Source organism: Amblyomma mixtum, chromosome 6 (genome assembly GCF_055824585.1).
Source record: "Amblyomma mixtum isolate Tamu chromosome 6, ASM5582458v1, whole genome shotgun sequence".
Taxonomy (NCBI): Eukaryota; Metazoa; Arthropoda; class Arachnida; order Ixodida; family Ixodidae; genus Amblyomma; species Amblyomma mixtum.
Genome location: NC_143017.1, coordinates 14,902,361 through 14,926,063, shown reverse-complemented (window position 1 = coordinate 14,926,063; position 23,703 = coordinate 14,902,361). Strand labels below are relative to the sequence as shown.

The 23,703-nt window shown below is 46.8% G+C and overlaps 1 protein-coding gene and 1 pseudogene across 1 annotated transcript in view; one reads left to right on the top strand and one right to left on the bottom strand.

The window, feature by feature from the left end:
- Positions 1-236: 236 nt before the first annotated feature.
- On the top strand, positions 237-5,173 carry LOC149338266 (uncharacterized; annotated as a pseudogene).
- Positions 5,174-8,624: 3,451 nt separating this feature from the next.
- Rpn3 (regulatory particle non-ATPase 3) overlaps positions 8,625-23,703 on the bottom strand; it is a 37,859-nt gene continuing 22,780 nt past the window's right edge. Inside the window, exons 10-11 of the mRNA XM_089547584.1 lie at positions 20,805-20,855; positions 8,625-8,760 (exon numbers count right to left, since the gene is read on the bottom strand). Coding sequence (XP_089403710.1) covers positions 8,680-8,760; positions 20,805-20,855 — 132 coding nt within the window. The 3' untranslated portion in view covers positions 8,625-8,679. The remainder of the gene's footprint in view (positions 8,761-20,804; positions 20,856-23,703) is intronic.

The window sequence follows — 23,703 nt, the reverse complement described above, 5'->3', positions numbered from 1 at the left end:
TCGAAGTGAAAATAACGAAAACGCGACCCACGTTGGTCTGAATCAGTACTCAGACCTCCGTGGGTTGCGTTTCTCTGATGGCACTTCCCCAGTTAGGTAGCGGTGCACTCTACGCACGGTTCGTCTCTAACGCTACTGTCTGCTTGTGCAGGAATCATCTGTCTGCTGTATCAATGAGCGACCTAGGGCAAAGAAAGCCATAGCGACGACTAGAATAAATGTGAATAAAAGCAAGGATGTTATCTTCCGACCGAGGTATGAACTTCTGCGTACTAATAAAAAAACTATTATTTAATTCAGAAAAATTGAAGTAGTAGAAAAAATTTAAACACTTGGAGTCGTCTTTCACGAAACAATGTCGTGTCATCATAATGAAGATACTGCCTTGTCTAAAGACGCTCGATTCGTAAGACACGTATATCGCCTGAAAACAATGTTTCCAGCCAGGATTAATGAGCTTATATACAAATCTGTTTTTTATCATAATAAAGATACTGCCTTGTCTAAAGACGCTCGATTCGTAAGACACGTATATCGCCTGAAAACAATGCCTCCAGCCAGGATTAATGAGCTTATATACAAATCTGTTTTTTATCCCATTTGAATAACTGTCACCTTGTCTGGAGCAAGACCACTCTAAATAATCTTGACAAAATTTATCTGCTTCAAAAGAAGGTGATATGATGTATATTCCCGTTTAGTTTCAACCAGAATACAAACCAGTACTTTGATGATGCATGTATTATGAAAATTTTTTGCATTTATAGTTTTCAATTACTTTCGAGGTACAAGAAGGAGCTACTTCGTCATACTGGTTATTTAGGGAGACTCGCCTGCCTAACGCCGAGAGGAAAGCTGTATAACACTAACCAACACTCCCCGCAACAGACTAAAACTCCAAGAACAAACTACGGGTTACAAATGATTGCCTCCCAGCTACCAAAACACATAAACACGTTACATCATTAAAATATCGATGTAATCAGTACGCCGATCGGTGCTCTTTGTAAGCATTTCCTGCGCTTAGTCTTGTTCTATAATATTTTCGTTTTTCCTTTTGGTTCAATGTGTGCATCATAAGTTTTTGTTATCGGGATATTGTTGCGTAATGTGTATTCTTTGTCCCCTGATGCCTTTGTATATGTAGGGACCGAGGGCTCGTCAAGCCTTGCTGGCTTTTTTCCTCAGCCTTTCTCATAGTTCTTTGAATGAATCTGTATTATTACAATTATTATTATTATTATTATAACCTGTGTTTGATCCCTCACCCACTCTACCACTTTCCGATGTCTTAACGCTACATCTAAAATTTTTCTTTCCATAGCTCTCTGCGTTGTTCTTAACTTAAGCTGAACCCTCTTTGTTAGCCTCCATGTTTCTGCCTCATAGGTGAGTACCGGTAAGATACTGCTATTGTGTATTTTTCTCTTGAGGGGTTTTCGTAAACTGCCATTCGTGATCTGAGAGAACCTGCCATATACACTCCACCCCATTCTTATTCTTCTAGTTATTTCCCTCTCATGATCGGATTAGCTGTCACTACCTGCCCTAAATAGACATATTCTCCATGGGCGTCCGGAGGGGGGGGCAAGGGGGGGCGGTTGCACCCCCCTGGAAAATCACTCACTCGAACCGTGAGTGATGGCCGCACACCAGGGGCGGTGGTGCGCTCAGTCAAAAGGGTAAAAGCAGCCCCGCATGGTCACATCTGCGAAATGCCGCGTCCGGGCGTGCGTCGTTCCGCCGTTTTCAAACCACGCCATCGTTAGCTCTACTGAAGGGCGACCTGTTCCAGACATACAGCGGCACCGGCGAGCATGTGTTTCGAGCCGCCTTGAGATGGGTGTCTGTTTCTTTGATCTCTAGAGAGATAGCGACACGGAGGCAGACAGTGCACGGGGCATCTTGTTTTCGCCTATGTCGTTACGCCGGTCACCGATGAATTCTTGAGGAGGGAAGGACAAATCAGCCGTGTCCACCCCCGCTTTGTCGGGCTGCTCAGGGGCAAGCGGGCGATGAGTTGGCGCCGCCGCCGCTCGCTGTCTCCTCCGATCCACGTGTAGCGCAGTTCGGTAGAAGCGCCGCTTTCAGAATCTCCGGCAAAGGGGATTAGCTGCTTTTGTTCACGGCGACGCAGTCTCCCGAGGCGCCCCCACACCAGCGTTCTTTGCGTCTTCTGTGAAAACCAGCGCCTTTGGTCAACGCAGCCCGATGGCGCCTGCCTGGTTCGCCTGTCACCTCTGGCTGGGCCTCAAATCACAACAGCGCCCATGTACTGTGCGTGTCAGTGCATGGTAAAGAGACCCAGGTGGTCGACATTACCCGGAACTCTGTACTACTCCATCCCTCATAGCCTGAGTCGTTTTGGGGCTCTGAACCCCATAAAAACACAAAAACAAATTTTCCGACCGGAGTGGCGAGTGTCCCTTCCCCTCGGAAGTTGCGCGGCGTTCCTTTCACCCCCAAAGTGCGCATTCGGGGATACTGCGGCAAGTAAGCCCTCGCACGTGTGCGCGCCTCTGTGTTTGTGCTTGGGTGTTTTTAGTGGCCGGTTGTCAGCGAAGCTGAGAACAACAAGACAGCGGACGAGAAAACGACGAGCGGCGAGCAGTGTGTGTGGGGTTGCTCGACTGTGCGGATGCGCAAGCAAGATGGAGCGAGGTGTATGAAGCTGCGAGCGTGCATTTATCTTGTAAATAAGTTTTCGTTGTATATATAGTCATCTTTTGTTTTCAACGTACGCGTTCAACAGTTTTTCCAATCAATGTGTATGATGAGTGTGCACCGAGAGCGTGTAATGAAGCACAGAAGTGAATTTATCACACGTGTAATTACGCAATTCGCCCAGAAAAATCCGAGGCGCCTACAGTTGCTGTTCAAGGAAGACTGACTGAGTGACTGTAGTTGCGTGTTTGCGAACATATTGTGCTGTGTGCTGGTCATCAATCCGGGTGAGTCGAGAACCCGTATGCAGGAAGACTGAGCACTCTTCTCCACGAAATGATATAGCATCTTTTTGCATTTTTTATTAATTTTAGTTGTTTCTTCGTTGATAAACTCCAATGTACCTCTCCTAGCCGCGCTTTAATTTGCTGTTTGTAATTTTTCTTTCATGTGTGCATTTTGTTTAATTTTTATTTATATATAAATAAATAAATTTACTCCGCAAATAGCGCCTTTTTGCTACGAACATACCCCCCCCCCCCCCCCCCCGGGGCACCAACGGGGCCCCCCCCTGCAAAAAATTCTGCGGACGCCCTTGATATTCTCATACCACTTCCAGCACCTCGCCACCAATTGCGAACTGCTGTTCTCTTGCTTGACTATTGAATATAACTTTGGCAATGCGGTGTCTTCGAAAGCGCTGAAGAATCTTCACTAGGTCTTGATACGAATTGTCCTCCTTTTCAAGACACTCATTAAGTGAACTGCATCCTTTTGGCATGTGAAGATGCATCAAATATTACCCGCCTCACCTTTGTAGTCAGGGCGTGTTCTCTGATAACTTCTTTGTGCGGCATGTAGTGAAGCTTTGCGGGGTTTGTAGCAAGGCTATCAATCACTTCTGCATGTCCCGCAGTGAGGTATTCTCTTATCATCTTGTCATAAATATCCGAGTAGGTGGCCGTTGCTCGAAAGTCGGCATAAGAGCTTCGTAACTCTCGTTACGGCTACTTCTCGGTTGTCGGAAAGCTCGGCTGCCTGCTTCAACGGTAGTGCGACTTTATACCTTCCATCGCGCAATCGGATAGTTCGCCCAAATTCTCACTTTGTCGCTCTAGTTGATTCACGTTTTAGATCAGGATCCGAGAAAATATTCAGTGAGTCTAACCCCTTTATCCGTACGCCGTCGCATTGAGTCACTGAAGTTTCTGCATTGCATTGTCCCCGCTTCTTAACTAACTCACATCACGTGCATACTCCTCCAGATATTCCCTGATCGACTACGAGTCACCATAACCTTAAAATTTATTTTGCTCGCACTGATGATTTCAAATAGTTTCTTGCCGCGAACTATTGAATCCTGGAACTTAATCCGTGGAACAATCAGGTCACTGCCATTAAACGCCTTCCTGTTAGAAATTAATTTCACCTCATTTTGTGTTTTGCTTGTTGGTGTTACAGTGTATTGCTGCATTTACTTTTTGGTACTGCCTCATTGTGTTCTATTATGTTATTCTTCGTTACTATTTTAGTGCTCTGCCTTATTTCTAGTTTTGTTTTAATTATTTATTGCCTCGTATTAAGCTAATGGGGCTACAGTATGCGTAAATAAATAAAACAAACACGCTTCGAAAGAACGGGCATCGCGAGTTGTTGGAAGCGCCAGCTATAGTGTTGCAACCAGTTTTGTAGGTAGGGGGGATCCTGTTGGCGTAAGTGGGCTCAAGCAGTTACACTTACAGTGTAGTTACACTTCACTCTCGGCGAAATTGCATTAGATCATCTCTGCTACATATGCCCAAACACAGTGCCCTGCCAAAAGGAGTGTCGGGTTTTGAGAAGGGGAAAGGTATATATCTCATTCTTGGAAGAAGCGGTCCATGCAAGGAACGCAAAATTTACGTTTGCAAACAGAAAAATGGCTGATATTTGTATTACAGATACTGAAATTTACTCAACAGACCGTGGGAGCGGTAGAAGAGATGTCGCGCGTTTCCGTAAAGCTGTTCAATGAGACGATCGTCGTTCCCTGGTTGGAGCACGTTTCGTGCAGATATGTCCCTTCAGATGTAAAGAGCGGCACCATGGGAGAGCTTGAAACGTCGATTCTCTTAGCAATGGCCTGAAGGCAGCCACATGCCTCGTGACTGTTAGTAGTGACCACAGAGTGCCTCTGCGGGTGGCTATTTGCACCCAGCAGCCCCTGAGCCTCCCCATGTACAAAACATTAGCTTGCTTTACCCCTGCGATTGAGTCGGGAGCCCACCGAAACGGTACTCGCCGCTGCAGGCCATGATGGCCCTTTGGTGGTCGCGCCAGATGCTTTGTCGATCTTTCTCACGTAAAGTCCGAAGAGAGGGAGGCGCTGACTGCCCTGCTGAAAGAATACTCGGAGGTGTTCACTGCGACCAACTTGCATTTGGGCTGCTGTGGCTTGTACAACAAACTCATGTTGTTGGGCAAAGCAGTAACACGGCCCCTTGTATTCATACTATGCAAATCTGAATAAGCACCGTACTGCTGCTTCAGCAGACTCCCCAGCACTTTGCTAGCTCAAGTTGAGGGCACTGCAGTTTCTTCAAATAAAGGTGCCCGTAAAAGAGACGCACGAATTCGCAACATTTCTATGGCCGGCTTTCGGTTTGCTCCGCATGCTTGATGAACGGGAGAGAACTGTTCGCAACAGGATAGATGAAGTGTTGGTTGATCTGCCTGCATTCGCCACAAGTGGAGACAAGCAAAGATCAGCCGGTTAGTGAAAGCCGTGCAAAACGCAGGTTCCTTGATTTCAAGGAATGGCACGATGCTGGCCGGGAGTTAGGCAGCGATCCTTGCGAGGCTGCTGAAATGACAGAGCAAGTACCCAGCACTTTCATTTCTTGCAAAAAGAATTCTTTGCATCCCAGCCACAAGCGCCAGTAGCAGACAAATTTTTAGTGCAGCCGGCTACATATACTCCAAGAGAGGAGGACCTGGTCAAAACCGGAGACAGTGGATAGCTTACTTTTCTTGCGCAAGATGATGCAGACACTTTTCCTGCTTTGCCCACTCATGTTCCTGTGGAATAGTTTCCGGATGAATCGTTTTGTGTGATTAAGCAAAGAATTTGCCCCAAGAGCTATATTTACTAATAAGCAGCCGTATTTAAAATGCCTATAATCCATAGTTCTTTAACGTTGCATTGCTCACAATAGCTTAAAATAAAATGCCTTGGCAAAAATTTTTTAACCAAGTCTTTGCTTCTGTCGGTTCTTTAATTTTAGCTGTGCCCTTCTGTGTTGAGGACATTCTCTAAGCTCTCTCATTTTCATGTAATTTTATGTGCTATCGAGGAGAAAAGTTTGCGGGACGCGTGTTTATGGAGCGGTTGTTGTAGCTCCGCCTCGCTCCCGGTTTTGTATGAAGGTAACACAGACCTAAATGCTCCTTCCTGTGGTAACAATATCTGGGTAGCGAGGTGGAGTTACAACAAACCTTTTTCTTAGAACTCGCGTCCCGCACCCTCCTGTCCCAATAGTAAGCAGCATTGTTTTAAGGCATCTGCGCAGAATTACTTTGGTGGAAGAACCTGGTCCATACCAGAGTGCCCGTGCAGTGCTCTACAAGGGGCAGCGTTAGTGCTTTGTCCTGCTCGAGCTTTTCGCTGGCCTCCTTGAGGGGTTCCAAAAAGTCGATAAGCGTCAATAATGTCTTGTTGATGTCCTCCAAGAGTGAATTTCCCCTCGAGTCCAGAAAGTCCTCCATCCCATCGTACTCCGCTAGCACGGACTTAGCCACGAACTTAGTCGAAATGACGACAAAGCGGTGGTTGGCTCGAGAGGTGCGCTTGGGCTCGACCAGGCTCTGGGACTAAAAACCTGACCTCATTCTTGGGTTCACCCCTACCTGCACGGCTCTCCTCGGGTCACGCAAAGTAGGTCACGTGACAGCATGATGTCACTCGGTGCGCTGAAAAGGCGCCTACCGAGGCTGCTCTCGCCACAGACGGCGGCGACATGGACAGGAATGAAGACGCAGCTGCAACTAGTCGCTTGGACGAGCTCCGGTGTTGGCAGTTGTGCGGAACACACTCATCGTTACAGCCGCCAAGCCGCGTCTAGCTTCCCGATACACCAGAGCTTTCGCTCTATAACCAGGTAAAACAGTAGGCAAGCCACAGCACGACCCAAATAGAAATGTAGAATCCTGGGAGACCTTATTACTCAACCACGAAGCAGAAGTGCAACTTAAAAAGTCATCGGTCTCGCCCTGACCACCACAGAGTACCAAGGGATTCCGGCTGACGGTTAGAGGTAAGTCCTCTCCCGTCATTTTTGAGCAATGCTAATAACATTCATTTCTAACTCTGCTTGCACGTTCAAGAACTAGGAGGTCGGAATTTCCGGAGCCTTTAACTACGGCGCCCCCTGGCCTTCTATATTTGGTCTGCTCACAACCCGGCGGTCTGGTTGCGACGTCACACAGGCACGTGACCTATCTTGATCAATTTGCGAAATTTGTGACACCAGATGCAGGATAAGCAAGGAAGGTGGCAGCCATGATGTCGCATCTGTAGCTTCCAGCAGTACCTACTATGGGTACATTATTCTAGTACACTACGCTATGGATAAAATGGCCTGCGAAAGGAGCCACATGCTTTGTACCTATCATCATCAGCCTGACTACGCTCAAAATGGTACGAAGTTTTGAGCTCTGTACAAGAATTGGGGCAAAAAATTATGACGCACCAGAAGTCTTGCAGCAACCAATGATTTGATGACGTGGTTTTGTGCCACGTCACTGATACAGGAAATATTTACATATCAATCTTCGCACGCACGAGCCACACACCTTGTGCACGATTCATCGCATCCGCCACAGGCACGTTTAGACATGATGACAAAAGCAGCTCTCACTTTGACAGAACACAAGGAACAAGGGAGGCACCACGAGCGCTGGTGGAGTCTGTGTTCTGTCAAAGTGTGCACTGCCTTTGACATCATAAATCTGCACCAGCTTGCCCAAACGTCTGCTCCACTACGTTTAGACAAGACGGAAGCGCGTGCGACAGGGCTGTAACCAAAAGGGGTGCTGCAGTGTCAGCTGAATTTCTCCCTCAACCCCTCCTTTCGGACTTTTTTTTTTTGGCCCGTGATATTTACAGCGCATTGATATATTAAAATGTAAAGGTGAAAATAAGACTGTCGGGTTGTTAACAAAAATAGTTCGTGCTCTGAAAGGAAGTGGAGGTTATTGCAGAATATAGCCACTCTTCTTTGCCATCGCACGACGTATGGCACTCCAATTGCAGGCACAGTTCACCCAATATAAGATACCTTTTCATGTCAGCCTACTTGTTCATTCTTTGCACTGTACTCAAATGATCGAAGTGTCGCAAAAGGTTTTTTTTTTAAGCGCCTCTCGCGTCCGGGCGCAGGTTCACATGCACGGGGTAGAAGTTTTGACAAATGCCATTCGTTCGCAGTTGCTTAGTTGTAGAGCATAAGCTTTTGTGTTGTTGTATATTATGTGAAAATGTAAATATCCACGATTTTTTGTAAGAGTTTTTTGTGACAATAAAAACGTTCTTTACGAATCAAGTCCTGGAATACTGTGTGCACTCGTATTATGTAGATATTGCAATGAACGAACAACTAATCCTTTTTTTTATTTTTTTTTTCCAGAGGCGTATAACACTCCCTGGAAAATATTTCTTGCTAGGCCACTGACATGCGTCACCAACTCCCGCCACATCAGACTTTCTCCTCTCATCTCCCTAGCTTACTGAAGGACTTGGACGCCCCTTTCCTCCATTTCGAATGCGCTTCTCTTTCCCGCTTGCTCTTCTTTCCTCTCCACTCTCGGCTCTGCCTCACTCGATTTTTGCCGTCATCGGCTGTCTAATACTTCAAGCATTAAAATGTCGCTGCACAGAAACTGCCCACACAGTGGCGGCGAACGCCACAGGCACAACAACGAGGTAGGGGTACAGTGTCCCGTTTATTACAGCCGGAACGAGAAGGAAGAGGCGCCATCCTAGGGATAACCGCCGTCGTCGTCCTCATCCGCCATCTCCTTGGCGTACTCCAGGTCCTGTTGCTCCCGCTCCCGCCGCTCCTGCACACGTGGGAGAAGGCAGGGGTACCGGGAAAGAGAGGTTACCGGGAGCGCTCCTTCGGCCTACCCTGCTCGGTAAATCAGTTGAGATGTTCACCGGCGCGCGTGGCCAAAAGGGCAGTCTCCCAGCAGGGATACCGATTGGACATTCCCAGTGTGTGGGGACTGGCTCCGCAAGTGGTACTATGGCAGGAACTGCGGGGACGAGTGGTTCGGAGCTGTCTCCAGCATGTGCTTTGCAAGTGGGCTAGTGTGGAGGAGGGTATATGATGCGGCTTTGCCTGTAGTGCTGTAAGACGGCACACTGATTGAGGGGCCTGGCAAACACATGAACGCGCACATTTCCGAGGATGCCCTCATACCCAGGACCGCATATAATACCCATTTTCTGTTTCCTCCACTCCATTTTTAAGAATTTATGCAAGTGTTTGCTGAAAAACAAAGTATATTAAACTTATAAAATTTCATTAGCATTGACACTTTTGCTAGGCCTCTCTTACCTACGGTGTATCATGATATGGCATTGTATGGTATGCCACGTGGGCTTTGACGTCCCAAAGTGATACATGGGCTCAGAATCGATTTGAACCACATGGGGCTCTTTAAGGTACATGCAAATTCCTTGTGCATGGGCATCTTGCAATTCTGCCCCCATCGAAACCTGGCAGCTGCCACCACCCAGAGCACCCGCGTCTTTGCACTCAGCAGCTGGCTGTGCTAACCACTGAGCCACTGTTTACGAAGTAGTTCTTACCCACATCTTCTAGCAGAAGAGATTGCAGGTATCCTGTCCAGTTAGCCACCTGTACGTCTATCCACCACACGATTCTAGTATGCCAGAGCATGCCAACCCACTGGCATTCGAACTTAATTCATTGACTGCCTCTACGCCAGGGGCAAAACCCCAATGACTTTCAAAAGGTGCCCAGGAACCCCATGTCTCATCGCTTCCATCTCTTCTTGCCCAATATGCATGCAAAAAGGAGCATGAAAATGTGTGGCACCTCAAGAAGTGCCCCCGTTCAATTAATAATGCATGGCTATACAGGGAGGCAGTCTGAAATGAACAATCGCAGTGCCACTAGTAGCCCCAAAATAAAGTGGGTGAAGGAAATGTGGGGGGTTGAGGCATGCATGGATTCAGGTGCTTGGGGAACCCCCAAAAGCACCCCAAGGAATCCAGTTTGAGAACCCCTGCTCTACACTAAGGTCCTAATCCCCAATTAAGTGGACCATCTCCCTCTTACCATCAACCTGCTAAAGCACTTCCTCCATCCCCAATTCAATCCCAAACAGTTTCCACCATCCCTAATTGAAAACCTACTGTAATCCCAGACCTAACTATTATTCAGTCACTACACTGCCTTGACTGACAATTCCTACTACTCCCTGCTCTTGGCTTGTGGAAGAAGGTACTGAAAATTCTTACTACTCCCTACTCTTGGTTTGTGGAAGAAGGTATTGACAATTCCTGCTAATCCCTACTCTTGGTTTGTGGATGAAGGCATTCACAATTCCTACTACTCCCTACACTTGGTTTGTGGAAGGTAATGACAATTCCTACTACTCCGTACTCTTGGTCTGTGGAAGAAGGTACTAACAATTCCTACTACTCCCTACTCTTGGTTTGTGGAAGAAGGTACCAACAATTCCTACTACTTCCTGGTCTTGCTTTGTGGAAGGTAATGACAATTCCTACTGCTCCCTACTCTTGGTCTGTGGAAGAAGGTACCAACAATTCCTACTACTTCCTGGTCTTGGTTTGTGGAAGGTAATGACAATTCCTACTGCTCCCTACTCTTGGTTTGTGGAAGAAGGTACCAACAATTCCTACTACTTCCTGGTCTTGGTTTGTGGAAGGTAATAACAATTCCTACTGCTCCCTACTCTTGGTTTGTGGAAGAAGGTACCAACAATTCCTACTACTTCCTGGTCTTGGTTTGTGGAAGGTAATGACAATTCCTACTGCTCCCTACTCTTGGTTTGTGGAAGAAGGTACCAACAATTCCTAATACTTCCTGGTCTTGGTTTGTGGAAGGTAATGACAATTCCTACTGCTCCCTACTCTTGGTTTGTGGAAGGTAATGACAATTCCTACTGCTCCCTACTCTTGGTTTGTGGAAGAAGGTACCAACAATTCCTACTACTTCCTGGTCTTGGTTTGTGGAAGGTAATGACAATTCCTACTGCTCCCTACTCTTGGTTTGTGGAAGAAGGTACCAACAATTCCTACTACTCCCTACTCTTGGTTCATGGAAAAAGGTACTAGCAATTCCTACTACTCCCTGCTATAGGTTTGTGGAAGGTAATGACAATTCCTACTACTTGGTACTCTTGGTCTATGGAAGAAGGTACTAACAATTCCTACTACTCCCTACTCTTGGTCTGTGGAAGAAGGTATGGACAATTCCTACTACTCCCTAGGGACTCTTGGTCTGTGGAAGAAGGTATTGAAAATTCCCACTACTCCCTACTCTTGGTCTGTGGAAGAAGGTATGGACAATTCCTACTACTCCTTAGGGACTCTTGGTCTGTGGAAGAAGGTATTGAAAATTCCTACTACTCCCTACTCTTGGTCTGTGGAAGAAGGTATGGACAATTCCTACTACTCCCTAGAGACTCTTGGTCTGTGGAAGAAGGTATTGAAAATTCCTACTACTCCCTACTCTTGGTCTGTGGAAGAAGATATTCACAATTCCTACTACTCCCTAGGGACTCTTGGTCTGTGGAAGAAGGTATTGAAAATTCCTACTACTCCCTACTCTTGGTCTGTGGAAGAAGGTATGGACAATTCCTACTACTCCCTAGGGACTCTTGGTCTGTGGAAGAAGGTATTGAAAATCCTACTACTCCCTACTCTTGGTCTGTGGAAGAAGGTATGGACAATTCCTACTACTCCCTACTCTTGGTCTGTGGAAGAAGGTATTCACAATTCCTACTACTCCCTAGGGACTCTTGGTCTGTGGAAGAAGGTATTGAAAATTCCTACTACTCCCTACTCTTGGTCTGTGGAAGAAGGTATGGACAATTCCTACTACTCCCTACTCTTGGTCTGTGGAAGAAGATATTCACAATTCCTACTACTCCCTATTCTTGGTCTCTGAAAGAAGGTATTGACAATTCCTACTACTCCCTACTTTTGGCTTGTGGAAGAAGGTATGGACAATTCTACTACTCCCTACACTTGGTTTGTGGATGAAGGCACAGACAATTCCTACTACTCCCTGCTCTTGGTTTGTGGAAGAAGGTAGTGACAATTCCTATTACTCTTGGTCTGTGGAAGAAGGTATGGACAATTCCTACTACTCCCTACACTTGGTTTGTGGAAGAAGGTATGGACAATTCCTACTACTCCACACACTTGGTTTGTGGAAGAAGGTATGGACAATTCTACTACTCCCTACATTTGTGGAAGAAGGCATGGACAATTCCTACTACTCCTTGGTTTTGGTTTGTGGAAGGTACTGAGAATCCCTACCACTCCCTACTCTTGCATTTTGGAGAAGGTATTGACAATTCCTACTACTCCCTATTCCTGGTTTGAGGCAGAAGGTATTGACAATTCCTACTACTCCCTACTCTTTATTTGTGGAAGAAGGTATGGACAATTCCCACTACTCCCTGCACTTGCCTTGTGAGAGAAGGTACTAACAATTCCAACTACCCTGTCTTGCTTTGTGGAAGAAGGTACTGAGGATTCCTAGTAATAGCTCACCCAGCTGTCCTGCTTGCCCAAGGTGCACAGGCCTTGTTAACCAACTTGCACAGTCACTGATAAAAGCTTGCAGTTTGGCATAAAGAAATTTATTTGGCACCAATGAGGAGACATGTAGCTACATCTTCTGGAACAAGCACCAACTGACTGGCTAGCGATGAAATGCAGGAATAAATCGTTTACTATCCACAAATGCCACGTACATCTTATATTTGAGGTATGGGTCACTAAAGAATTTGTTGCCTTCTACATCTTATATCTTAGTGAACTGTGACAGCCGGATGTAGTCACCAGCAACCTAACTAAGGAGGCTGCTTATGTCCTTCTAATGAACCTTGCCCCAAGACAGCTGTGCCCCCCCCCCCCCCCTTCCTTATCAAGCTATCCCCTGCTCTGCTTGCCTACTCTGGCCATTCCCTCCACTTCAAATGCCCATTTCAATTTAGACTAGGATGCGATTAAGTAACATTTCTTCCCAGTAGCGGGCAAAACATGTGGCCACCACCCTTCAGCACTGCATATTCCTTGTACTCATGAAAACTGAGCTGAAAAAGCAGTGCATTTGACACTGACAAAACATCTCCTCCACCAGAGGAGAGTAGTTATACCCCTATATACACAGTTTTGAGGCCACTGGCACAAGTGATGAAGAGAAGAGAAGGTTTGGTTTGGTTGATGGGGTTTAACGTCCCAAAGCGACTCAGGCTATGAGAGACGCCGTAGTGGAGGGCTCCGGAAATTTCGACCGCCTGGGGTTCTTTAACGTGCACTGACATCGCACAGTACACGGGCCTCTAGAATTTCTCCTCCCAAGAAATTCCAGCCGCCGAGGCCGGGATCGAACCCGCGTCTCTTGGGTAAGAGAGAAGAGAAGACTACTTGCACTAAGCATACCTGAGAAAGAATGTTAAGAAACTTTATTTTAACAACAAAAGTGTTCAAAATGTTCAGACATACACACATGCAAAGGTATATACAACAGGCTACCCAGCATCGCTTGGACATGCGAGAGAATAATGATAGCACCGCTTTCAACACAACATCCAGAGGACTGTACAGCAGCCATAGATCTGCTCCAGACCAGAGTGAAACAAGGTCCACACGTGGGCCAATAACAATGCAGCGGACACCAGTGCATGCACGACCTGTGGCAGTTTATCCTCTGTCAGTCCCAACTCCTGCCTGCTGGCACAAGCTGCACCGATGCTCTGGACGACAACAACACTCCAGCGGGGGGGGGGGGGGGGGGGGGGGGAAGCAGTGGCAAGCATCATGCACAGCACCAGAAGGGAGAAAAGAGGGGTAGCGGCCGAGATGCATTACACCAGTGGAGCAGCAGCGGCAGCAGCTGTGGGGGTCAGCGGGCCAGTCTCCGTACAATCCGCCTGCAGACAGCTCTGGGCCGCCGCTGTTGGCACAAGGGCAACATTGCGACCACAGGCAGCAGCATCGAGAGAGAACAACGCACGGCCTGCTGCTGAGCGTCAGCCCTTCTTTCGTTCTCTGTGGCCTTCGATGCCAAGTGACAGTGATTTCGGAACAGTCGTGATGCCGGTTAACAGCTCACTGTCAGAAAACTAACTGAAGCTTACCCAACACTAATGTCCTTTTCCTTTCTACACTATGGTTCTCACTGGCCCCCTCTGACTATGATCATATTGAAGGGATACTGAACAGAATTTCAATTACAGGCTGCTTGAGCACACAACTGCTCATGGGGCCAAACCCCCATCAGCTAGTAACTAGGAAGGGAAGAGCATCAAAACAGAGCGGTCCAAGCCAAGCCCACACAGTAGGCAATTCGAGAGTAAAAGATGAAAGCTAATGATCCAAATAGTCTGGCAAGGAGGGCTGCTTGCTCCTTCTTTCATAGTTTGTTCTTTTTTTTCCCACATCATGTTCAAAGTTTTTGGGTCCTTCTCAGGAAAGCCCAATAGTGACAAAGAAAGGAATGGTGAACTATTACAGTCGACAACCAATTATTCAGACCCTCTATGGACCATCAGGTCCAAAAAATCACTTTAAATTACTTCCAAAATTCCAGAGAAAGAGGTCAGTAGTTCTGTGCACATTCTGAGGCTTCTCAGTCCTAAATCTCGCCATGCATCGTGTGCACACATGATGGCCAACAACCACTCAGGTTGATTAGAATATTGGGGATGTAACCGCATGGAACATTCCTTTGGCTAAATTTAAGAGACCGACTCTAGGCTCCTAATATGTTTTGTTGTCACGCACAGGTTCAGACAAAGCCCCCACTAGGGCGGAAGGGGGTGGTGCAGTTTGTCCTGCGCTTCAAATGTTGCACACGTAAGGGGAGGGATGCGGCTTCCAGGTCACAAAAATCGTGACAGTATGTTTTTGACTAGACCATCCTCTTACAGAAAGCGTAGCATGACAATGGCCTTATGCATTTTTATGTGGTTTGTTGCACTGTGTTCCTTGATAAATTGTTCATGGAGTGAAGTTCCCATATTTCTGAATTACTTTCTTATTCCTTCACTGTCACTAATTTTACATGACAGTAATGCATTATGCAAGCATGTACAGTGTTTGCCAAAAGTAACCAGGCAACGGTGGTTTGTTTCTTGAGACGCATAGCGAGGCACTCATGGCAGCCCTACACCCTTTCGGCCCTAGATTTTCTATTTTGGTCATAGATTTTGTTGCTTCGTGTTTTTACAATGCCCAAGGCTCCTTAACCACGCAGTAAGAAGCTGAAGCTCATGGTGCAAGTATGAATTGATTTACAGGTATGGTGTCAAAATCTGACATCAAGGCTCAACGGGAGTAAAATGCGAAAGAGACCATTTTGGTTACCGCTACCGGCAACAAAGAAAAGAATGAAAAAGATCTTATTCTGCAGTGTGGAGAAGAGATAGATGGGTCTTGTGTTTTGCATCATGTCTGCTCGTTCTTGTTGCTGACAGGCCCGTGATCCAGCTTTTGTACGTCGCGTCAACAACACACAGGTTCAAAACATGCATAGCCTTCCTGCAAGGCGACTAGGCTTTCCCCAAATCTGTAATGCCCTCCTCTATCGAGCTTCATGAAGCACTTCGTTAACGCTCAGCGTGGAGCCCCGCACATCTAATTTCGAAGCTTGCTCTAGGCACAATGCATCTGGTGTGTGCCTGTCTTCAAACTGGCTGTTTACTGCACAAGAATTCATAAACTGGAAGATAATCTGCCCTGTCGGTATCTTGACCAAATGCTACTCTCTACAGGTAACGAGAAATTCCCTCTCATCAAGTGGCTTACGCTGTGCGGATAGCTCTCAGCCAGGGAGAAAGAACAAGGAGTTATGTGCACACCAAACACGGGTTCTCAGAAAAACACAGCCAAACACACTGCACTGATCCGAACGTCGAGGGTGCGCCACACGAGCGGAGGTGCGCGAGTTACAGTGTGAATACCCCGGTTGCTTCCTGAGGCTCACTGCCGATGCTCACAGTACGAGGAGAGTGGCAGAAAAGAGGAATGAAAGCGCACAGTCAGGCATGCATTTATTCCCACTACCCCTTTGCTCCGGCTGCTGTCATTTCCAGGCGCGATCCGAACATTCACCTTGTAGGATAGGGAAAACTTCCATTTACCAGTTCGTCAGAAAGCCAAATTTAAGATTTGCTGCGATGAACATTCATGTCAGCAGTGCAACAAGCTCATTAGTGTAAACGCAATCGCAAAAGTTCCAGCAGATTCTTTCTCCAAAAATCACCTACCATCACTCAATGGCCACCGCTGCCAACCGTTGAGCCCTGGTGGTGTCAAAATCGCACATGCCACAAAACGAGTTCAAGCGCAGCACCTCCGCATTCAATAATGTTTACGACGAGAATATGAGCTTGGTTTTACAAAATATTTGAAAAACTGAGCGGGAAAGACCAAATGGCTAGTGATATATAAGCAAAGCCGAAAGTTGGGCAAGCTGGAAAACTTTCATGGTGTAGAAATTAGCGCACAGGGAACACAAGGGACAGAAAGTAAACGACGCAGACAAGCGCTAACTCGCAACTGAGGTTTATTGCTGACGCGCGCAATATAAGGTAGTTAATTTAAAAAACATAAAACAAAAACCACAAACAGTCCCTCCTCGAAAGACCAAGTCAGAGGGAAAAAATGAAACTGAAGCATCAGGCGCCACTCAGCGCTGTGGAAGATCACTTAAAAAACCGTTATCAAAAAAAAAAGGTTGTTTTTGTTTTTATGTTTTTAAAGTGACTACCTTATATTGCGCGCGTCAGCAATAAACCTCAGTTGCGAGTTAGCGCTTGTCTGCGTCGTTTCCTTTCCGTCCCTTGTGTTCCCTGTGTGCTATTTTTACACCATGATATATAAGCCTACAAATTTGCCATACCTCTGCTTCTTCACATGCCTACCATACTGCTGCTGCTTCCTTGTTAGACCGCACAGCTCACTGGAAATGCGTGAACAGCGATGCCAACAACAACAGGGATCCCGAAGCAACTATTTTATTAAAAAATTAATAGTATTTTCTTCTGTAACTGTGGTGTGAACAGACTCCGCCAGGGCCGAAAGAATGTCACTGCATAAAACATTCCTTTGGCTAACATTTAAGAGTGACTCTGGGCTCCTACCATGCTTTGTTGCCACACCAGGCTTTCTGCAAGTTAGGTATAGCAATGATGCACAAAATTTTATAATGTCAATACTAGTATTCAAATATGAGTGAAACTTTGTTCATTTATGCATTTCCCAATAAGCGTGCCAAATTCAGCACTCTATGCCACAAAATAAAAAAATTCGCCTCCGAAACCCACTCCCCCCTTTGAGTTTCAGTTTCCCTGTCTGCCGATAAATGGCAACAAAGAAAGTGAGCAGTCCAGTAGTTCAGATTGTCGTCGTCCACTTGCTGTGGATGCGTCGTTAAACATAAATTGTCTTCAGCACGGACTTCAATGCTATACGTAGCATTGTGCACATGACTGCATGTTGACTGCGGGCAGTCTCTGGTGCCTTGACGATAGGGCATGAGTGTCTATTGGCTTCCAGGGGTTCAACGTCCCAAAGCGACTCAGGCTATGAGGGACGCCGTAGTGAAGGACTCTGGAAATTTCGACCACCTGGGGTTCCTTAACGTGCACTGACATCGCACAGCACACGGGCCTCTAGAATTTCACCTCCTGCGAAATTCGACTGCCGCAGCCAGGACTGGGAATGAGTGCTTCGCTCTGAGATGCACGGCAGATTACAATTACAGGTCATGCAACAAAAAAGTGTTGCTGTTTTCGGCACATGAAGACAAAGAATGTGTGAATGTATTGAGAAATTACATGCCGCATGAAGATCGTTTGCAGGAAGCTTCTTATTTCTTATGCAAAAAAACATTCTCATCCTCGTCTCGCGTTGAAAATGTGGGAAGCACTGTACAGGGGCAATTAAAAGTAAAGCAAATAGCGTGGTGCCCACACACTCCACTATTCGCATTTCTTTTTATCACGCTTGTACCGGGTTGGCAACAAAAAGATGCCAGCCTCATTAAAGGTGCCCTGCGACGTAGACAATGCATGTGGTCTTTATTCTTTGTATGCAGAGTAAGGGACATTGTGAGTCCCGAACGCGCAATGAGATCACCGAAATAATAATATTTGATATTTTAATCTTCGCTAGAAATGCTTGTTTCGAGCCGATGGTGTCGCAACGCGGCGGCTATTTGCGGCAGCGGAAATGAGGTGGCATCCAGATAGGGCGCTGCCTTTCTCATTGGTTGGGTGTCCAGTTTGCATATTGTTCCTTTATACTTGCGAAGTGAATCCAAAATATTATGTCTCTGAACACTGAAGGTTTTTTCGCATGCCACAAAAACTGGAAAGAAGCAGGGAAAGCGAACGAAAACTAACAAGAATACAGCTAGGGGCGACACTTTCCATTCCGCTTCAAACCTTGGTGGCGGCCAGCGCTGTTCAAAAAACGTGGGCTCGAAACAGAAAGCGCGCGCGTCGAGACCGGCCGTGACCATACCAAGACGGCAGCGAAAAAAAAAGCCAGTCGACAAACCTTGCCCAGAATTGGGAAGAGAAAGGCCGGACAGGAGACGGGAGTCGAGTTTGGGGGGGAGGGGGGCTACTGCCCACAGCCTTCCAGTCCAACTAAAAAAGAAACTTCGGGGAGCTTCCTTTGTGGTTAGTCACCCCTGCCCTGACTACACGGGGGGAAGGCGCCGTCAAAATGCGCAGCTGTCTACAGCCTCAACAAAGCAACAACTGCATGCACGCTTCCGCTGCGTGTGCGCTAGGCGCGGTTCTGATTGGTAGCGCCCAATCTCGGTACTGGGTGAGTGAAATGGGCGAGTGAAGTGAGTTTTCGTCTGAGCTTTTCATTTCGAATTTTCAGTGTGGAATAACTTTCGTTTGCATGCTCCGATTTCAATAATTCTTTTTGCTCTGGTCTCTGGAAAGCATGACGAATCTATTTAATGATATCAACTGGTACTGAAAAAATCATCGCCGCGTTGCCCCTTTAAGGGGGGAGGCTACCCTTGAGCATCAACTTTTTTATTTCTTGAGATATATGGACGAAATTTTCAGGGTAAGCTTGTAGCACAAACATTTGAAGAACTACCAAGTTTCATGGAGCTGTGCCCTCTGGTTCTCAAGTTACATGAGTATATCAAGGTAGTTTACATGGGTTCCTTGGGACATGCCTGGAGAATTTGCAAAATGTGCTAGCACTTTGAAACTCAGCACAGTCATTCCTGGATAGGTACCCCAGGGCAAGACAAGGCCCTTTTTCTAAATTTCCTTGCTGAAAAATTTTAGCACAGCCCTGAATTTAGTGTTACTTACTAGACCTGCATTAACCAAATTTTAATTGTTTATTACAAATTCCAGAGACAATATCTTAAATAAGGGGGCTTGTCTTGACCTCAGAAATTTATTCAGGTATGTTATAAAAGAAACCCCATAAAATTCTGATAAGTGGTTCCCAAGATATGGCTTTCCCTAACAGCCACACCAGGCAAAATATTGATTCCGAGAAAATGGCCTTAGAAGATTGAGAGAACAACAACTTCTTTCTTGAGATATCTTGATGAAACCACTGCTGCAATGGTTGGGTGGTTATGGTGCTCGTCTCCTGACTCGAAAATCCCAGGTGGTCAAATTTTCCGGAGCCCTTCACTACAAAGTCCCAATAGCCTGAGTCACTTTGGGACGTTAAACCCCCCTAAACCAAACCAAACCAAATCTCGATTGAGGGTTTTGGTGGACACCTAAATTACTTCCCAGTTTCAAGAACAACTGCTGATGCATTAAGTGAAGTGCTCAGTTGGGTTCCTGCATTCGCAGTGCCTGAAAGCTCACACACCTATGGGAAAAGCACAGGGGACTGTGCAATTTGCGAAATTTTGTCACCACCATTACCAGCCTGACTCTACAGGACAAAGGCCTTAAAGGGACTATGAAATAAATTTATCGAGATTACGTAAAGATAGGCAATCCATCACTCGTCTCCCCAGCGCAAGAATTTGAGCTAGCATCAATAACAACGCAGTTATAGACGATTAAAAATCACGCTCCTCCTCTCCCCCCCTCAACTCGTACGCGCGGGGCACCATAAGCAAATAAAGAAAACAGCTCCAGGACTGGGCACCGCCTATGAATATGTCATTCGCTGACATTCGGTTTACGACTTCCGGTTGTCCCACTCCCGAGGAGCAGCGTGCGTCGGCAGCATCTCTCCGGTCTCTGCGCTTTCTTGGCTCCCGAACTCGCGACAGAAAGAGGCGGCAGACGTAAATTGAAAACATATGCGCAAAGGCAATGCTCTGGATCGCGCTTGCCCGAGGGGGTCGCGCGGCCGCTCGAGCAGATGATTTTCACCGCTGCCGGAAGTGTGCCCGTGACGTCGTTGCTGCCGCGGCTCAAGCGAATGACAGCGTGCGGTGGCCTGCCGACGTCATGGGACTAGTGACGTCTGTTTTCCCGATTTTGGTTCCAAAATGGCTCCCTACGAAGACACCAAACGGTCCACGAATTTTAAAAAACACGATTTTTAAAAATTCATAATAAATTGCCGGCTCAGTTCCGAAGACTCATACTTGGTGTCAATGCTTCTGAGCATCACTTCTAACATGTACAAGCGGCTTTTAATTCTTTGCGTGGTCCCTTTAAGCCTCCTCCTCAGCCACCTGATCCCTGCCTTCTCTTAGAATCCACTCCATTACCCCAAAGGACTTGGCTCTGCATCCCACGCTTTGCCCACTCCTCCCCAGCAGTTAACAAGGAGTTAGCCAAGAACAGAGCAAGGCCACCGTGGTGGCCTGTTTCCCGCCAGGCAGCAGCAGCAGCGTGCGAGAGAGAGAGCTCACCTCGGCTGACTCCAGGTCCTTGTTGTACGACTTTGGTGGAAACCGCATGGCCTGGGAGGGGAGACACACACACCGATCAGACTGCACGGCGGCACTCATCAGGAAAGTGGTCTTCTTGCACTTTCTACTGCCCAAAACACAGGCAGTGCCACCAAGCAACAATCCATGTCCTGCATACACACTTCAAATGTCTGAATGATAAAAAAAATTTCGAATGATTCAAGTTGGAATTAACCTTTCACTATACTACAATTAACAGACATTCTGAATGCCCAATGTCTTGCCGCACTGGCAAGCCTTCAGCACTCTCAACTAAGCCACATATTTTACAGGCCACCAGCTTTAAGAGCCGCATTTTTTTTTTTTCAATTCAGGTATCGTCCCCAACCAGGTGACCTACATGTGAAGACACGTTGGAAATAAGTGCTGCAGCCTGTACAAGGTCATGGACACCTTAAAGGACACGCAAAGTGACAACTGACAACTGCATTTAAGAACTGTCTTCTCATAGCAAGAAACGCTAACAGGGAAATAGCGCTAGCGTACGCACGCAATCTTCAAAAGTTAGCGTTGTGGCTTTTGCGCATTTAGCGTGAAAACATGGCGGCGTCCTTCCAAGCAAGAGCCGCCCGCTTCACCCGATTCAACAGTCCTTGCGATTCTGGGTAGCATGTTTACCGGCAACTACTGGTGTTGTTGCTTTTCGCTATGACTTAACTAGGTTCGACGATCAAGTTGAAGCCGCTATAGCCCAGTTTTTGAGATACACTCTCGATTCTGGAGCAATCAAGCCTAATCAGACCTCAAGTTGCACTGCTACTGTTTGAAACTGCCCGGAAAGTAACACAAACTTCCGGAACGAAGCAGCAAAAAATACACTTCAAGCCTTATTATGTAGTGTTATCTACTTAAAAGATAGAACACAATGATTTATATTAAATTTACAAAGTTTTTGAGCCTTACATGTCATGCGATGGAAATATTCTTGCTCTAATGGTTTGTAGTTAACAATGCCTTGACTAGATGGCGCCACTGTTTCATGTTTCTTATTTCACTTCTGGGACATTTTGTCGGCAAAACAAGTGCAACTGTATTAACTGGCTTTAAAGACTCAAATAAGACATTCTGGCACATTAGCAGCAGTGGCAAGAGTTTGAAAAGGACCGTTTGCCTCAGTGTCAAGCAGATCGCGTTTAAAGAGGTTGAGACACCAAATTTTAAGGCTATAAAAAGCTTGTTTTGGGCTTCCTCTGTACTTAAGGTCACCTCTGGCCAAGTATTCGATGCGACCAAAGCTTGAAATACATTTCAATTCAGCTACAAAGAGTCTATAAATGCTCTTTCTCACGATCGAGACCCATTGCTAGCGTGGCATTTGCACACGTATAGCCATAGGAACGATATCAGTGAACATTAGTGACATTACAGCACACTAAAGTGACGCACAATGAACGGCGACACGCAACATCGGCCAGGCACTACGTCGAAGAATTGGAGGTTCGTGTGCTGATGGCAAATACCACATAAACGCGTGTAAGGGCCGCACTTTTGTTTCCAGGTTCAATGGCAAATTTTCGGGGTGTAGCCCATACACGCGATATTGGAAAAAAATATTTTTTTTTTAATTAGAAACACTGATCAGAGAATGAGCGGCATTTACTCTACGTTCAATCATCGCTCGTGGAGTCTTCCGACCCCGAGCTGGTGCTGTGCTCTGGTGCTCGCTCATCCCAGAAAAAGTCAACGCGTAGCTGTTGTTCCGTACTTCCATCACATAGCAGAGCAGCTCTTCTTCCAGTTCTGGAAACTCGCACGGCTTGCCTTGGGCTTTTTGCAACTTGTGCTCCTCAATGCATCCTTGTGGTTGCATCATTGTTGGACGCACTTCTTCGCCACGTCAAATTTCATGACCCCCCACCCCCACACAATTTCCGTATTTGAGAGAAAACTCCCAGCTGTGTAGGTACAGTCAACAACCGACCGAAAATTCGGACATGCTTGATTATTCGGACTTTTTTGTGGCACCGCGACATGGCCCATAAAGCCAATGTATAAGAGCGCCTGAAATTTCGGGCGCATCGCAACTGGCCACTCGATTTTCCGGACCTCGTTCGCACTCGCCTCCAACACCCAAGCTGCCAAGTACCGTATAAACGTGTGTAAGGGCCGCACCCGTGTATAAACCGCACCCCGTTTTCCCGAAAGAAAATAAATCCGTGTAAGAGCCACACCCGAACTTTCCAAGACCAAGGTGGGAATAGCCTTATAAATGCATGCGCTGTGGCCTCCGCGATCGACTCTGACTGCGAGCATTGGTGCGCTTCATCACGGAGGCCACGCACACGCACAGAAGCTTCCAAGTGCCATTCATGGATGGCGCCCGAGGCCGCGGTCATATGCAAGCCACCGCAAAGTGCATATCGTTGGATACGATGCCGATTTTGGCTCTAGTCGTCAGGCCTAATGGCGAAGGCAAATGCCGACGAAACGCTTGCTTTGGCCGTTTACCCTGTTCTTATCGTTGCGCCATCTTCGCGCTCTCATTCCGGGCCCATCGTACTGTGGGCGCAGCGCAGTTCCCGCAGTGGTGTGTTCGCTTTCCCATTTAGACTTTGTCCCAACCCCTGCGTTCATCGGCGACACGCCGAGGGCAGCACAGCCAGGCCGAGCTCGTGAAAAGCGGTCGCTGCCCGTCGTCCGTGCACATGTCGTGCAGCGAAATATGTACAGTCATGAGGAGCTTTAGAGTGTGTGCCATACAACTGGCTGCTTCGTCCGGCATATTGGTAATAAGTAATTTTTTCGGTGAAATTTGATTTTCCAGACTGCCCATTTTTCGGTTGTTTTCGCGGTCCCTAGAGAGAGTCCAAAAAATCAGTCGTCGACTGTATTAAGGTGC